General features: G+C 59.8%; 1 protein-coding gene across 6 annotated transcripts in view; it reads left to right on the forward strand.

The window, feature by feature from the left end:
- GRID2IP (Grid2 interacting protein) overlaps positions 1 to 14419 on the forward strand; it is a 56084-nt gene extending 41665 nt beyond the window's left edge. For 2 of the 6 annotated variants that reach the window (XM_021086075.2, XM_085016449.1), the window contains 18 exons: positions 1363 to 1432; positions 2041 to 2135; positions 2419 to 2602; positions 3718 to 3872; positions 4357 to 4494; positions 4710 to 4807; positions 4984 to 5101; positions 5848 to 6203; positions 6490 to 6906; positions 8724 to 8811; positions 9538 to 9615; positions 10121 to 10317; positions 10634 to 10789; positions 10899 to 10985; positions 11818 to 11947; positions 12035 to 12153; positions 12793 to 12957; positions 13189 to 14419. In XM_021086075.2, coding sequence (XP_020941734.2) covers positions 1363 to 1432; positions 2041 to 2135; positions 2419 to 2602; positions 3718 to 3872; positions 4357 to 4494; positions 4710 to 4807; positions 4984 to 5101; positions 5848 to 6203; positions 6490 to 6906; positions 8724 to 8811; positions 9538 to 9615; positions 10121 to 10317; positions 10634 to 10789; positions 10899 to 10985; positions 11818 to 11947; positions 12035 to 12153; positions 12793 to 12957; positions 13189 to 13260 — 2723 coding nt within the window. In that variant the 3' untranslated portion in view covers positions 13261 to 14419. Of the gene's footprint in view, positions 1 to 1362; positions 1433 to 2040; positions 2136 to 2418; positions 2603 to 3717; positions 3873 to 4356; positions 4495 to 4709; positions 4808 to 4983; positions 5102 to 5847; positions 6204 to 6489; positions 6907 to 8723; positions 8812 to 9525; positions 9616 to 10120; positions 10318 to 10633; positions 10790 to 10898; positions 10986 to 11817; positions 11948 to 12034; positions 12154 to 12792; positions 12958 to 13188 lie in introns of all 6 variants that reach the window. The other 4 variants (XM_085016451.1, XM_085016450.1, XM_085016452.1 and 1 more) reach the window with 2 other exon arrangements.
- The last annotated feature ends 2557 nt before the right edge of the window (positions 14420 to 16976 follow it).

Genomic DNA, 16976 nt, shown 5'->3' on the forward strand with positions numbered 1-16976 from the left:
TACCCACAGTTCCCAAAAGGAAGGGGCATGTGCCATGCCCCAGAGGGCCACACAGCGTAGCACCAGGGTCGGTCAGGAGGCAGAGGAAGGGGAGAACATGGACACAGCCTTTATCGGGTTTGCTTGTTTTTGCAGGAAGGAATGGCAGGGTGAACCAACTAAGCAGGTTTAGGATCAACTAGTGTTTTTTGTTTTAACTCTATTAATAGTGTCAGAGACAGTGTTGTTGAGAACAAATTCCAACAGAAAAGCATACAAGGCATTCCCATCGTGGCTTAGGGGTAACAAACCTGACTGGTATCCCTGAGGATTTGGGTTTGATCCATGGCTTCACTCAGTGGGTTTAGGATCTGGTGTTGCCGTGAACTGTAGTGTAGGTTGCAGACATGGCTTGGATCCCACATTGCTGTGGCTGTGGCATAGGCTGGCAGCTGCAGCTCCATTTCCGCCCCTAGCCTGGAAACTTCCCTATGCTGCAAGTACAGCCCTAAAAAGCAAAAAAAAAAAAAAAAAAAACAATGCAAAGGGGTGTTGTAATACACTTGACAGACTATTAATACTGCTTCTTATACAATAGTAACTTTTGAGCCTGGTGTAAAAATTGCCCTGCTCTAAATCATTTTACGGTACAAATTAGGATCACCTATTTTGAATGAGTTCAGAGGGACCATAAAGCCTGTCCCTAACTGTCTGGCACCTGGCCCTGGGGCGATGAAGGCTGCGGGATGGTGAGAGCCCTGTGGAGGAGTGGGCGGGGTGTTGGGCTTAGGATCGGCTCCTCTGCCCACGAAAGGTGCACTGGCAGACCAGTCCCGTCCCGTCTCTAGAGACTGGCTGGCCCTCCCGTGTCAGCAAGGCGCCAAGATGCCAAAGCATCGAAAACACGATTAATTCATCATGTTTCCCAGCCTGAGGGAGGAGCCTGCCTCCCTCCAGACAGACACATTTTCTCCTAGTGACAAAGGGACAGAGGACTCTGCAATGTGGACCTTTGTATGAGGGTCCGAGAATAGAGTATGAAGTGGGATCCCCGGTGGGTGCACAGGTGCTGTGGAAATATTGCTCACCTTCCTTTAGGAGTTCCCCGGTGGCCTAGTGGTTGGGGAGCTGGCATTATCACTGCTGTGGCATGCGTCACTGCTGACCCGTGGTCCATGTCGCACCCTGGGCGCACCCACCCTCGTCGGGGATCACTCCCTGCTTAGAGCAGCTGGGAGCAGAGAGGCACTGGCTCTAATGTGGGCACTGCTGGCTTGACTCTGGCTCTCCTCTGCCACCCACCCCATATCTCGCCTGAAAAACAGGAGAATGACATGGGGGCGGGGCTGCTCTGCCGACCACACCCTCCCTCCTTGCTTCCAGGGAGCCCAGCTGACAATGCTTCCCTCAAGTCAGGTGACCGGATCCTCTTCCTCAACGGACTGGACATGAGGTCAGAGGCTATTGGGGACACCAGAGCTTGGTGGCAAACAGTCCTCCTTATTCTTGGGACACAGGCCATGGTCCCCAGAGTCAGCATCTGTCCCTCTTCCCATGGAAAGTCTTGAACCCCACCCTCTCCAGGAGGTCAGTTTGTCTTTCTTTTTTGTTTTTTGGCCCCACCCATGGTGTGTGGAACTTCCCGGGCCAGGGATTGAACCTGAGCCACAGCACTGACCATGCCTGATCCTTAACCACTTGGCCACCAGGGAACTCCCAGTTAATCCCTCTAACCGGGAAATACCCTACCTCCATGGAGCAGACACAGACTTGGATGGATCGTGTGTGTCTTGCCCTTAAGGGGGGGGGGGGCCTTCCCAAGGGTGCCATGAGCACGACCTCTTCTGTACCCAGAAGTATCCAGCTGGCCCTGGGCCTGTCATTCCCCCATGTCATTCTCTTCATTCATGCAGAAGAGATTGGTGAGCAGCTGGGCTTCGAGTCCTGGCCCAGCTGTGGACTTGCCGTGTGGCCTGTACCATCAGGAGGGCGAGGTGTGGCAGGTGGCCGTGGGTGGGGCTCATCCCTGTCAGGCCCTTCTGGGCCGTCTCTGCTTGGCAGGAACTGCTCCCACGACAAGGTGGTGTCCATGCTGCAGGGCAGCGGGGCCATGCCCACGCTCGTGGTGGAGGAGGGGCTCGTCCCATTCGCCAGCGGTGAGACACCCCCTGCCCCTGCTGGGGTGGCCACAGGTGGGCTTTATGAGTCTACAGAAGACACTTCTTTCCCTCCAGTCTGCAGCTTCCATCCCCAGTGGTGCTGTAACCCCAAAGGGGCAGCCTCAGGGATGCTGCCCCGGCTCTCCCTCCATCCTGGTCTGCCTCCCAACACCTGGCACTCACCCCAGCTCAGGCGGCCCTGACCCCACCTGCCAGGGAAACTGCTCCTGGCCTGGGGGCGCTGGGTCACCCGTGCCTCTCCTTCCTGTGGCCCCTGCAGACTCTGACTCTATGGATTCGCCCAACCCGTCGTCGGCACTCACCTCCCTGCAGTGGGTGGCGGAGATCCTGCCGTCCAGCATCCGGGTCCAAGGGAGGACCTTCAGCCAGCAGCTGGAGCACCTGCTCACGCCTCCTGAACGCTACGGCGTCTGCCGGGCCCTGGAGAGCTTCTTCCAGCACAGGTGGCCAGGCCAGAGGGGTGGTGGGGACGTGCCCCGAGTGGACCCCGGATCCTCCCCAGACTCACCATCCAGGTCTCCTGAGGGAGGCTCAAAGGGGCCCCAGGGTGGGGGGCCATCGGGCTGCCTGAGCACAAACCCCGACTCTGAAACCTCCTAGCCACGTGACCCGGGCAAGTCACAGCCTTTGTAAAGTGAAGCAGACAGCGGCCCCCTGCAGCGTCGTTGGTGAGACCCTCACCTGGCTGTGGCCATTCGCCACCAGCCCAGCCCTGGTAGAGCTGGTTCAGCGTCTCTCTTGTTGCATCTCAGCAGCAGCCTTTATCACACTTCTCAGCCCAGAGGGGCATCATTATGGTCCATTCAAAGCCAATCACCTGTTCATTCTCTTTTTTGTTTGTTTATATTTGTTGAAATATAATTCACATACCATATAATCCATCCACGTAAGTGCACAGCTCACTGGTTTTTAGTATATTCACATCAATTTTAGAACATTTTCATCACCTCAAAAAGAAGCCCTAGGAGTTCCCACTGTGGGTCAGCAGGTTAAAAACCCAACTAGTGTCCATGAGGACGTGGGTTCGATCCCTGGCCCCACTCAGTGGATTAAGGATCTGGCGTTGCTGCGAGCTTTGGTGTAGGTCGCAGACGCGGTTCAGATCCCGCGTTGCTGTGGCCGTGGTGTAGGGCCAGGTATTGAATCTGAGCCACGGCTGCAGCCACGCTGGATCTTCTAACCCCACTGCGCTGGGCTGGGGATTGAACCCACACCTCTGCAGAGACCGAAGCCACTACAGTCAGATTTTTAACCCACTGTACCACAGCGGAAACTCCTGCTAGATGCTATTTTTACATCCCAGTTTACAGAGGAGGAAACTGAGACAGGGAATCAGTAACTTGAGAAAGGTCACTTGGCTGGTAAGTGGCAGAGCCGGGATGTGAATCCGGGCAGCCTGTGTGCCCAGCCTGCCTTCCTGCCCATGTCTCTGTCTTGGGAAGAGGGGAAGGGTATGAGGCTGACTCCTATGGCCTGGAAGCGCCCCCTTGGCCCCCCCCCGGCCCCCTGTGCTGGACCCCTGGGTCCTGAGCCCCCTGCCCCTGCCCCCGCCCCCCAGGACCATTGACACCCTCATCGTCGACGTCTACCCGGTGCTCGACACGCCCGCCAAGCAGGTCCTTTGGCAGTTCATCTACCAGCTGCTGACTTACGAGGAGCAGGAGCTCTGCCAGGAGAAAATCGCCTGCTTCCTGGGCTACACGGCCATGACCGGTGAGCGGCCTCGCCCCCTGCCCAGCCACCGGCTGAGGAGACCCCCCCCCCCGCCTGTCCCACCCACAGACCCGCCCACTGACCCTGGTCCTCAGACCAGATCCCGCAGTTTGTTGGAGAGGGTTGAGGGTTTGCGTTCAGGGCGCGGGCTGGGCAGCAGATGCCCTGACCGGGAACCTTCCAGCTCACCCCACAAGCCCCCATGGGCAGCAGTGCCTGGCTGTTGAGACCTTGGAATCCTGGGGTCCTAGGCTCTCATCTTGAGAAAGGGCCCTGGGGGGTGTGGCCACCTCTGCCAGGCCTCCCGCGTCAGGCTTGCACCAGCCCCTGCTCCCCTTGTGCCCGGCGCCCGGTTTCTCACCCCAGGCTTCCCGCTGGCCAGCCGTCCTAGAGCCACGCGGGGCGGGGGCTCCCTGATCGCTGCCCTCCCCCTCCCGGCATCGGGCTGAGAGATAAGGGGCCCACCTCCCTTCGTGTCCCACAGCAGAGCCGGAGCCCGAACTGGACCTGGAGCCGGAGCCGGAGCCGGTGCCCGAGCCCCAGCCGCGGAGCTCCCTGAGGGCCTCCTCCATGTGCCGCCGCAGCCTGCGGTCCCAGGGCCTGGAGGCCAGCCTCGGCTGTGGTGAGGCCCTGACCGAAAGGCTGGAGGGGGCGGGAGGGTGAGAGCAGGGCTCAGTTTTCCCATCTGCGAAATGGACTTGGTGAGGAGAGAAATCCCCCGGGGGTGGGCTGAGCGGTGGCCCCCAAGTTTGCAGGGCTTTCTCCTTCCTCTGGGCCAGGGGCCTGAGCCTTTGAGCTCAGCGGCAGTCACTAGAGCCCCCCTCCTGATTCCCGCAGGTCCCAGCGACTGCCCGGACATGCCCCTTCCTCTGATCCCAGGCGAGCGCCAGGCGGGCGACGGCACATCCCTCCCCGAGACCCCCAACCCCAAGATGGTGAGACTTTCTCTCTGTCTTGCTTTTGGTGTCACTGGGGGGCTGGGAGTGGGGATCCCTATTGCTGGGGCAGATCCCCGCCTTCCAGGCCACCAGGCCTGGCCTCCGAGGCTGTGTCAGGGCCCTGTGGGGACGGTGAGGCAGGCTGGACTCATCCCTGCCTCCTCTCCCCAAAGATGTCGGCTGTCTATGCAGAGCTGGAGTCCCGACTGAGCAGCAGCTTCAAAGGGAAGATGGGGACAACCTCCAGATCCCGAGCCTCCCCGCCGGTGCCCAGCACGGCGGGCACAGCAGGTAGGGCTCACCAGCCGGGGCTCCTGAGGGCAGCACTGACCTCTGGCCTCCTGTCTGGGCATTCCCCACCTCCAGGCATACCCCTGGAACCCTCCTTTTTGCTCCCAGCCCATGGGCCTTAATGGTGGGGAACCCCAGCAGCCTCCACGGCTAGGGACCATCAAGGTCAGGTTGTCCTGCCCCCTCCCCATGTCCCCTGTGATGTCATCAGTGCTGTGGATTTAGAAAAGCAGAGGTCCGCCTCCACAGAAGTCCCCAAGTTAGTACGTAGTTGTTGGATAAACTGTCAAGTGCATGCCTTGCTCTGTGAATGGCACAGCTGGGAAGATGGTTGCTCTCAGACACACATGACGATTTCTCTGCCATTTAGAAGCCAGCTGGGTGATGCTCCCAAGAGCCAAGAGTCTGCTGGGTGTGGAAGGTGCCCTGTGACCTTTGGTCTGGGGTCTGGAAACCCCTCACCCTTGATTTGTGTTCACAGGGTCCCGTGTGGGACCCTGGTAGCCTTTCCAAGATGAGCTGGGGTCTGCCTGTCCTGGGGCTGAGCAGGGCTTGCACCTGCTCACTCTGGCCTTCGGACACCCTGGGGAGGCAGAGACACCCAGAGTCTTACTTCGCTGTGTCCAGAGCGGAAAAGAAAGGTGCCCGGGGACCCAGAGCCAACCTGCCCCGGGCCCCCGCCAGCCTACAGCTGGACCCAGGCACTGCCTGAGGAGGGGGCCTCATGCTCCGCCCTCTCCCCCCAGGGCCCAGGAACCTGTCCAGCGTCTCATGGCCCAGTGAGCAGCTCCTGCCCTCCCCCTGCTACTACCCGCTGTGCTCAGAGGGCCTGGCCTCCCCCAGCAGCTCCGAGTCCCACCCCTACGCCAGCCTGGACAGCAGCAGGGCGCCCTCCCCACAGCCGGGCCCCGGGCCTGTCTGCTCCGACAGCCCCCCGAGCCCAGACCCTGGCCGCCCTCCCAGCCGCAGGAAGCTCTTCACCTTCTCCCGCCCGGTGCGGAGCCGGGATACTGACCGCTTCCTGGACGCGCTGAGTGAGCAGCTGGGCCCCCGGGTCACCATCGTGGACGATTTTCTGAGCCCCGAGAATGACTACGAAGAGGTGGGCGTGCCGGCAGGGCGGAGGGCGTGGGGGCCTACGCGAGGCCTGCCGCCCTGCGTGTCTGCCCTGGGCTCCCCCTCCCAGCCCCAGTCCATCCTGGGACCTGTCCCAGGATCCCCCACCGCCTGGCCTGAGCTCTCCCACCCTTGGCTCTCCTCCCCCAGGCCACCCCGTACGCCCTGTCTCAAGGTTCCCCCCTGCTCCCGCCCCAGGCTGTCCCCTCTTCCCCACCCTGCATTCGGTCTCCCTGGCCCCTGGCCCCCCTCACCTTGCTCTGTCTGCACAGATGAGCTTCCATGACGACCAGGGCAGCTTTGTCACCAACGAGAGGAGCAGTGCCAGCGAGTGTATCAGCAGCAGCGAAGAAGGCAGCTCCCTGACCTACTCCTCCATCTCCGACCACATCCCCCCGCCCCCGCTCAGCCCCCCACCCCCCCCACCCCTGCCCTTCCATGACCCCAAGCCCAGCTCCCGCACCCCCGACGGCCCCCGGGGCCCCGCTCCGACACTGGCCAAGCCCCTCACCCAGCTCAGTCACCCAGTCCCTCCACCGCCCCCACCACCCCTGCCCCCACCTGTCCCCTGTGCACCCCCCATGCTGTCCCGGGGCCTGGGCCACCGCCGCAGTGAGACCAGCCACATGAGCGTCAAGCGCCTGCGGTGGGAGCAGGTGGAGAACTCAGAAGGCACCATCTGGGGTCAGGTAGGTGACCTGGGGACTGGGAGTGCTGCGCACTGGGGAAATGGCTTGGGCAGCAGCGGCGAGGAGCAAACCCATCTGCAGGCCTCTTCCAACTTCAGCTCCCATCCTTTGGTCCTCCCCGTCCCGGGCAGAGGATGAATGAAGGCCCGGCCCATGGACACAGCCAGCCTTGGCATCGAAGCCCAGTCTGAGTCCCTCAGGCAATGACAGGCTGGGGACACCCAGAAATCGCACCACTCTCACCTGTGAAACCTATCATTTCTGAGATTTTAATAGTTCCCTTAAGCTCTTAGGGCCGAGAGAAGGACCTATGGTTCAAGAATCCAGGCCTTTGAAGTGTCTGACATTCTACCATAGTTTATTCACAGGATCCAAGACCCAAAGATTCTTCAAAGGGCAACTGATCCAAACCCCTGCACACCAGCCCCCACCCTGTCACTTTGACGCTTGAATTTCCTCCCACACAACACTGCCCATGTACACTTGAACCCCGCCAGCGAAGGGCATTGCTTTCCTCACTAGACAGTTTTTCATCATCCATCCTTATACTGCTCCGAAATCTTGCCTCGCCAAGATTCCCACGCCCGCTTTCTGTCCTGCCCTTTGGAACCAGGCAGAGCAAGTTTATCTCCTCATCTACAGACCAACCAGCCTGTCAGAGGAGCCGTGTTCACCTGTTCTTTAGGTCATTTCCCCAGGATGTAGTTTCTAGCCCCACCGTCTGTCAAAGGGCAGGCCCCCAATGGAACTCCCAGTGGGGCTTCATCAGCTCAGAGGAGAAAACAGGGCTCTCATCTCCTTTGACCTGCAAGTCATACTCCTTGTAATATGGCCTGGGAACGCTCCACTTCCGGAGCGGCCCTTCTCAGTGCTCACTCCCACTTCATCCTCCACCCTCGTCCCTTCCTTTGCTTGGGACCAATAGCATGGCCTCCCATGTAGCCACACTCTGTTGGGGCATGCTTGCCATTTGTTCCCATTGCCACCTCCTGGGTCCCGTTTCTGTCTCCTGCCTTCCCAGGCAAGTTGGCGTCAGCCTGCACCTCCAGGGAACCTTCCCCCGGTTCTAGGCTGCTGAGAAGGATGCTGGGCAGGATAAAGGCACAAACAAGGACCCACTGGGTCCCTGGACACCTCACTCCCACCAGCCTCAGATAGGCTTTCAAGCCTTGCTCTCCAGAGGGGTCCTTCTGAAGGTGGACTCAGGGACAGAGGTCACACATCTGGCCAAGTCCAAGTCCACACCAGGTGTCTCTGCCCTGCAGCCACGTTATGACATTTTGTTTCTCCGCCTGTCCTTCCCCTTGGGATCTCTTTGCAGCAGCCACCCCACCCTCACCCCCTGTCCACGCCCCACGTGGCCCTTCTTGATTGTCCTCTCCCATCTGGAACATTCGTCACAGCCAGTGGCCCAGTTCCTAGCCTCTGGCATTTGCCTGCTTCAGTTTCCCCAGCATCGGGGACCCCGGGTAGCTCTGGTGAACTCGATCCCAGCAAAGGACACCTCAAAACAGACCCAGTCCCCTCCTTGGTTGGCTGCAGCCCCTTTCCAGCCCCTCTGCCCCCTGCGCCAACGCGACCTGCTGGCTTCTGCACAGAGCGGGTCCAAGTGTGTGTGTTGTTGGCCGCAAGCAGAGCCAATAACCTGGATGATCTAGCTTCTCCTGCAGTCTCCTCCCTCCCCGGGTTTATCCCAGGGCCAGAAGGAGGCTCTCCCTCCGGGAGCTCCCAGGGCAGCCCTTAGAGGGGGAGGGGGAGGGGAGGGCAGTCCGCCTGCCAGCGCTCGTCCTCACCCTGAACCTGGCCCTCCCCTGCAGCTTGGGGAAGACTCTGACTACGATAAGCTGAGCGACATGGTGAAGTACCTCGACCTGGAGCTCCACTTTGGCACCCAGAAACCTGCAAGTGAGTGGCCTGAGGGCCCTGGGGGAACCCAGATACCAGGTCCTCTGCGGTGTCCCAGGGCTTGGGTCCCCGAGGTCTGCATGGACTGCCCTTGACTTACCGTGTTCCTGAGTTATTTAACTTCTTAGAGCCTCGGTTTTCCCACCCCAAAATGGAGCTAATACTAGCTGGCATTGGCTGCACGCTTGCCAAATGCCAGAGATCCTTGTTTCTCAGTCAGTCCATGACAGCCCTATAAAGCGGGCACTGTGAGTGTCCAGCCTCCTGCAGAGGAAGCACAGAGAGGCTAGGCAATTTGCTCAGTCACACGACCAGAATAAGGTGGACGGAATAAAGCAGATACCCTTCCAGTCTCTCCCCTTGACCCTTTCTGAGTATCTCTCTGTGGTTGTTGGGGGGCGGTGCCCAGGCAGCCAGGGATAGATGGAGGAGAAAGGCCATTGTCCATCCAGAAAACTTCTTCGGGGTCCAGAGGTGGTTGGTTCTCCTTTCGGGGCAGCTCAGAGAAGAGAGGACAGGGACGGACACACGCACACGCCGCACACAGTGTGGGAGCCTGGACCCCAGACTCCATGAGTAGGAGGCTGAGGAGTGAGGGGAGTTTGGACACCTGGAGCTGACTCAGTCGCGTCCATGGGCAGGGGGCCCTGGCCACACACCCCTCCTAGGCCAGCACCACAGCCATAGCCTAGCCTCCCCTCATTAAACCATCAGTTTTCCTTCCAGAGCCGGTGCCCGGGCCTGAACCCTTCAGGAAGAAGGAGGTTGTGGAGATCCTTTCCCACAAGAAGGCCTACAACACCTGTGAGGGGCTGGGGATGTCCAGGGGTTGTGGGGGGCAGGACGCGACCCTTCCTCTGGGTGGCAGAGCCTCGGATCCCCCCTGGTGGTTGATGGCGATTAGGCCTTGGGAACCTCCAACACCCAGCCAGGCCGGGCCCACGTGCAGGCCTTGGCTCCACCCCCAGTCTCAGCCCTCGTGCTGTAATTGGCTCCGCAGTTCTGGCCCCGCCTCCGGCCGCATCCTCTATTCGCCCCCTCTCAGGACTCCTCCCAGTTCCCCGGCCCCGCCTCCGCAGGCCCCACTCCGTTCTAGGTCTGTGGCTTCCAGAACCTTTCCCTCGCCCTTTAATTGGCCGCAGGGAGGACCCTCTCCACCTCCGGGCTGGCTCCTGCCCCGCCCCGGTTCCTTGCCACCCCAGGCCGCGTCTCCACCCTACGGTAGCCCGGCTGGACCTCGAGGCCACGCCCCCTCTCCGCCCGGGCCCCGCCCCGGCTCACCCTCGCCACCCCCCCACCCCCCCCGCAGCCATCCTGCTGGCGCATCTGAAGCTGAGCCCCGCGGAGCTGCGGCAGGTGCTCATGAGCATGGAGCCCCGGCGCCTGGAGCCCGCGCACTTGGCGCAGCTGCTGCTCTTCGCGCCCGACGCCGACGAAGAGCAACGCTACCAGGCCTTCCGCGAGGCGCCCGGCCGCCTCAGCGAGCCGGACCAGTTCGTCCTGCAGGTGCTGCGGCCGTGACCCCTGCGCGGGGTCGGGGACCGCTGACCCCCGGCCTCGGCCTCCTCTTTCAGGCTCTCGCTTCGTGCGTGGGTCTAGCTCTCCTCCCGCCACCGCGCTCACACCTGAGTCCCGGTTTTACACCTTTAACGGCCGATTCTCACTCGAGGTCCGAGGTAGACAGGATGAGGGTGCCCCCTAGAGGTTGTGCTTCTTTTTCCTGAGGGAATACCGGGCAGCCCACTGACCCCTACCCGCGGCTGCCCTGGCGCAGTGGGTCTCCCGGCGGGATGGGTGAATCCCGGCTCTGCCTTTGTGGCAGATGCTCTCGGTTCCCGAATACAAGACCCGCCTGCGCAGCCTCCACTTCCAGGCCACCCTGCAGGAGAAGACGGAAGAGATCCGGGGCAGCCTGGAATGCTTGCGGCAGGCCTCCCTCGAGCTCAAGAACAGCCGGAAGCTCGCCAAGATCCTGGAGGTCAGGGCCACTCTACCTGCCCCTCTGTCCCCTGGGGCTTCCAGCCTGGAAGCCCATCCTGAGAGTGGGGTAGGACCTGGAAGGGACCTGTCCACTTTTCTCTCCACAGTTTGTGTTGGCCATGGGCAACTATCTCAACGATGGGCAGCCCAAAACCAACAAGACCACGGGCTTCAAGATCAACTTCCTGACGGAGGTGAGGGGGCCAGTGCGGCAGTAATCGGTTCCTTTGTTCCACCACTGAGGCCCTTCCCCCAGGAGGAAGAGCTGGCTGCCCGCAGACCAGGATATAACAGAAGCAAAGTGTGGGTATTGAGGGGTTAGGGGGGCAAGATGACTTCTCCAAGCCAAGCCTCAAGATCTGGGAACATGGAGTGGTGGGCGAGGGGGAGGGCAGGCAGGGGAGGCTCCAGCAGGAAGGGGAGAGTCCCAGCTGCTAGGTACCTTCTGTGCCCTCAGCACCAGCACTACTGTCAGGCCAGTCCTACCCCAGGAAGGTCTGGGATCAGAGAAAGCCCAGCTCAAATACGCGGCCTTCCCCCAGTGTTTCTGGGACTTTTCCTTGGGACACCTTTGGTCGCTTTTAAAAGGAAGAATAACTCCAACTGTCAATATGAGTGGTTTAGGATGTCTGAGGCTCAGATGGGCCACAGGTGGTTCCAGAAAACCACAAAAGGGAAGCTCTGTGGGTGATGCTCCCCTCTGGGGTTAGAGAATCGGGGCTCTATCTGCTGACTAGGGTAAACTCACAAGGACGGAAAAACCCCGAGGCCCCCCCTAGCCGGGGGCTGGGAGCTTGGTTCCTGAGGTCTCAAGGGTCTGAGCCAGGGGTCGGGCCTGTGGCATCCCAGCAGAGAAGAGCTTCAAAGGAAGGAATGCTAGCCCTTGGTTCATGCGCTTTGGAGCTGGAGAGTGTCGGGGGTGGGGATTGACCCCACGGCCCAGGGGAAGCCGGCCTGAGGGTACCTGAGCCTGTGTGACCTGCCGTGTGATGGGGTCCTTGAGGAGGGTGTGTGTCGGCCTTGCAGCTGAACTCCACCAAGACAGTGGACGGGAAGTCCACCTTCCTGCACATCCTTGCCAAATCGCTGAGCCAGCACTTCCCCGAACTCCTGGGCTTTGCTCAGGACCTGCCCACCGTGCCCCTGGCTGCCAAAGGTAGGCTGGGTGGACGGGTGGGGGGCAGAGGCACCGCCATCCCGGCTGCGAAGGCAGCCCCATGAGGCGCTGTCACCGTCCCTACAGTGAACCAGCGGGCCCTGACCAGTGACCTGGCGGACCTCCATGGCACCATCGGTGAGATACAGGCCGCCTGCCAGAGCATGTCCCCCTCCAGCGAGGACAAGTTTGCCGTGGTCATGGCGGTATCCTCCGGGCAGCCTGTCCCAGCACCACAGTGGACCCTGTGGTGGTCAGGGAGAGCTGGCTAGCGCTCTAGTGGCCAGTGCAGATCCCGCCGTGTCCCAGTGGAGATTCTGGGCAGAGGCTGCTGTGGGTCCAGAGGTTCTGGAAGAGGATCCATCTTGGGTCATTTAGAATCCAAGCACTTATGCCTAGTCTGTGCGCAGTGGAGGAGGTCTTTTGTTTGGTCTTTGCCCCATCTGTCCTCAGGGGCAGAAGAGCCAAGACTTAAATCACCAGATACAAGGAGAGGCCGGTCAGGCCTGGCCAGCCAAAGGCAGTCAGGAGAGGGCAGTATCCCCACGGAGCACAGAGAGTGACAGATGCTATAGAAAGGGGGAGAGGCCTGGAGAGTGAAGAGGGGCTCCTCTGGGGAAGAGAGGGTGTCGGCATCTGAGCGGAGCTGGGTGAGAAGAGAGGGCTGCCCTGCAGAGGAGCAAGTGAAAGGCCTGAGGCCGGGCTGTGACAGGTTCAGACCGGGCTTGGAGGGCAGTGGCTGGGTCCCGGGTGGGCAGAGGTCCTGGGGCAGACTGGAGTGGGGCAGACCGTCTTGGGTCACCGCCCGGGGACCTGGTGCAGGTTCCTTAACAGAGGCCCTCCAGTCCTTCCTGGAGACGGCCCAGCCGGTGCTGCGGGCGCTGGACGGGCTGCAGCACGAGGCCATGGAGGAGCTGGGCAAAGCGCTGGCCTTCTTTGGAGAGGACTCCAAAGCCACCACTTCCGAGGCCTTCTTCGGCATCTTTGCAGAGTTCATGAGCAAGTTCGAGGTGAGCCATGGTGGGAGCCCAAACGGGCCCCCAGCTGAGGGCAGGGCTCGAAGTCAAATGAGGGGGTCCTCGGTGAAGCCAGGGGTAGGAAAGGGGCCCCAGCGAGTGACATGTTCCCCGCCGTGGTCTCTGCCCTGGTGATTGAGGTGGGGAAGGGAGACAGGCCAGGAGGGGGTGGGGGCTCCCAGGACCACTGACCGAGCCCCTCCGCACGTGTTCCTCCCTCCCCAGCGAGCACTCAGCGACCTGCAGGCTGGGGAGGGCATGCGCAGCTCGGGGATGGTTTCGCCCCTGGCCTGGTGACGGTGGTGGCCTCGAGTCCTCTGTGGCCTGAGCGCGGAGACGGACTCCGAAGGCTGCGCCCCAGAGGGTCGCCCAGGCCCAGAGCAGCCCGGATGCGGGAGAGGGGCCCAGCCATGCAGGCATCTCCAGCTACCTCAGCCGGCAAGCTTTGACCGCGATGGTGTGGGGATCTGCTGGGGTCCCCTTCTCGGGGCCAAGCCAGGGCCTCTGAGCATTGGGGGCACAGGGTGGGAGCCAATGCACCCACTCCCCGGAAGTGCGAACCACACGCCACCTAGCCCTTCCTGCGCCCTGCCCCTCCCCCCTCACACCCAGGAGCCCTTCACACCCAGGACACCCAGGGGTCCCAGGGAGGGGGCTCTCCCACCAGTGGGTGGATTGCGATGTGACCAGAGTGTGCCTGGCCCCCAGGAAGGATGTCCGAACCTTCCCTGAGCCGGCTGGGAGTGGGCCCAGGAGACACCCGTGGGACTCAAACCTACAGACCTCGGACCCTGGGGGAGGCAGCAAACGCCCTTGAACATGCCACAGCGCTGGGCACGATAAGGCCGGGGGCGGGGGGTCTCTCACCCAGCTGGGGCCTCCGGGGGCTGTTTGGAAGAACACAAGAAGGCTGGAAGAAGAGACCCAAAGACAGGGACCTGGGGGCGGGGCAGGGGGTGGGCCATCCCTTAGGCTGGGTCTTGGAAACTGGAAAAAACTTGTGTTTGCTGCGGCCCAGAAGCAAGGCAGGAGGAGAGAAGCTGGGCAGAGGTATAGGAAGGATCAAGAGGAACCCTCTATGCCCCATGGCAGAACTGAGGTTTTTATTCCAGCAGAAAAACTTAAACCCAGTTTAGAAGTGATCACTTAAAAGTGGGGAGTCTGGGGAGTTCCCGTCGTGGCTCAGTGGTTAGCGAATCCGACTAGGAACCATGAGGTTTTGGGTTCGATCCCTGGCCTTGCTCAGTGGGTTAAAAGATCCGGCGTTGCCGTGAGCTGTGGTGTAGGTTGCAGACGCGGCTCGGATCCCGTGTTGCTGTGGCTGTGGCGTAGGCCGGTGGCTATGGCTCCGATTCGACCCCTAGCCTGGGAACCTCCATATGCCATGGGAGCGGCCCAAGAAATGGCAACAAGACAAAAAAATAAATAAATAAATAAAAAAGTGGGGAGTCTGGGAGTTCCCGTCATGGCTCAGTGGTTAATGAATCCGACTAGGAACCATGAGGTTGTGGGTTCGATCCCTGGCCTTGCTCAGTGGGTTAAGGATCCTGAGTTTCTATGAGCTGTGGTGTAGGTTGCAGATATGGCTCAGATCCCGCGTCGCTGTGGCTCTGGCGTAGGCCAGTGGCTACAGCTCCGATTGGACCCCTAGCCTGGGAACCTCCATATGCCATGAGAGCGGCCCTAGAAATTGCAAAAAGACAAAAAAAAAAAAAAAAGGTGGGGAGTCTGGGAGTGGGATGGGGGACATCAAGGCAGAGGGACCAGGGAGACGTTTAGGTGGTGGATGAGCAGGATTTGGTGGCTGGGGGCCGGGTTTGTCCCCCGTGTGGGTGGTGATGACTCCCCTGGAACAGAAAGTTTGAGCAGGGCAGGCTTAGGGCCAGTAACACAATCTGGGACACACTTGGGATCCCAGAATCAGTTTTACACGTGTCTGGAGCCCCTGGTGAGGGTAGGGGAGAGATGAGTGAGTCACCTGGATACAGAGCAGGGGGGACGCTGGGGGCATCCCGCCTCTTGGTTTCATCCTTTTCCTTCTCCAGGTGACAAACCCTGGATTAGGTGGCTTCCAGTTGCCTCTTCCCTTCCCTTTCTTCCAGAGACATCTGCAGTGGGCTTTAGAGCCCATCTTTTGGGTTATTGTTCCAATAGGCAGAGTTGCTCCTGGACAGTATTTGGGACCCATTCCGTTCTCCCCAGTCTCCCACAAGTCCTCTTTAAGGCCATTTATGTTCTTAACGTTGTTCCCCACGCAGCCACCTTATAAAAATGTCCAGACCAATTTGTGTAATTCGGGTAGGGGAAATGTACCCAGATGTGGCTACTGGTGGCCATTCCTCCTTGCAGCTCACACTGGATAATTTCCATAAGTTCCCAGGAACTTGTAGCTTTTGTCTATGAGAAACGTGTCAGAAGGTCCATTAAAATCCCCATGTGAGGAGTTCCCTGGTGGCCTAGCAGCTAAGGGCTTAGGCTTGTCACTGCTGTGGCTCAAGTTACTGTTGTGGCTCGGGTTGGATCCCTGGCCCAGGAACTTGCACATGCCACGGGTGTGACCAAAAAAAAATCCCATGTGAGCTCTGTAGAGATTATAGACTCCACCAGCTGTGAACAGGCGTGACCCCACCCCTGCCCCAGCCCCAGGTGGCCCGTATAGCATCTTCCCACAAATTAGAAACACACTCTCTCCAGAAAGATCCAGCTCCACACCAGGGGACCCAGGCTGGCAAGCCAGTCTCTAGCTGGGTTTTTTCCTTGTAATAGCCTTGTAACTGTTACCTATTGCTCAGACAATGCTAGGTAACAAACTGTCCCCAAACTCAGTGACTTAAAATGGCAGCCGTTACCGCTCTTGAGTCCTTGGGTCACGTGGGCCGTTGTGATCTGAGCCGGGCTCAGTGGATTCACCCATGGGGTCTGCAGTCGCCTGTGGGTCCGCTGGGCAGCTTTGCTCATCGGGCAGGGCTCTCTCCACATCTTGGCCTTGGCAGGACAGTTGGGATGGCTTCCTGCAGCCTCTTATCCTCCAGCCAAAGAGCAGGGGCCCAAGAGAAGCAAAGGGTCGAAAAAGCCCTGGAAGTCTAACCTCAGAATCGTCGCACCATGTCTTCTGCCACATTTCGTTGTCCAAGCAAGTGACAAGGCCAGCTCAGATTCTTGGGGAAGGGAAAAGACACCCCTGGGTTTTTTTTGGTGGTGGTGGTGGTTTTTGTTGTTGTTGTTGTTTTTTGTTTTTTTTACTTTGCCCTCAGTCTGTGGACATTCCTGGGCCAGGGATTGAATCCACGCCACAGCAGTGACCCGAGCCCCTCTGATGATGACACTGGATCCTTAACCCGCTGTGCCACAATGGGAACTCCCTAGGCTCCCTTCTTGATGAGAAATGCTTTAAAACCACACGGCAGAGGGTGTGGGTTCAGGGCTGGGTAGAGAGTCAGGGCCATTTTTGCCATCAGTCTGCCACATGCTTCCTTGGCCAGACGCCTTGGTGCCCATCCCAGCCTCCTTAAAATCCTCAGTGTCCCCAGTCCTCCCTGGACCCAGCACAGCTCTGATTTCCCATCCTCATCTGTCCCTCAGGTACCATGCTTTTCCTTCTCTCTTTCCCAGTCACCCCGAGTGACCTGACTCCTGTCCAGATATACTCAGTCCAGGGACAGAAGTGGTCTCTGCCTGCACCTGCTTAGCAGCCAGTCTCCTTTCTGCTGGGGAAAGTTCCCTGCTTTTTCCTTTGGGAAATAATCCCTCCCCTGCCCCCAGTCCTTGGAGTGGTGCTGATTGGCTAAGAATGGTTTTATGACTGACTGGGTGGCTCAGAGTCAATTCAAGGCTCGAGTTAGAACTGTTTGGAAAAGGAGGTTCCTTGCTTCTGAATGAATTGTTGGGTGTAGATAGGTTGGAATCCTGGAGGCAGCTGCCAGGACTGCCACAAGGAGGGCACCTGCCTGGGTGTAAAACCAGTACAGAAGAAAAGGAGAGCCCACTCCAGACATCTCTTTGTCCCCTGGATC

Source organism: Sus scrofa, chromosome 3, assembly GCF_054392235.1.
Source record: "Sus scrofa isolate SSC_HxYL_T2T_F1_AM1 chromosome 3, Sscrofa_HxYL_maternal_Yorkshire_Landrace_v2.0, whole genome shotgun sequence".
NCBI lineage: Eukaryota > Metazoa > Chordata > Mammalia > Artiodactyla > Suidae > Sus > Sus scrofa.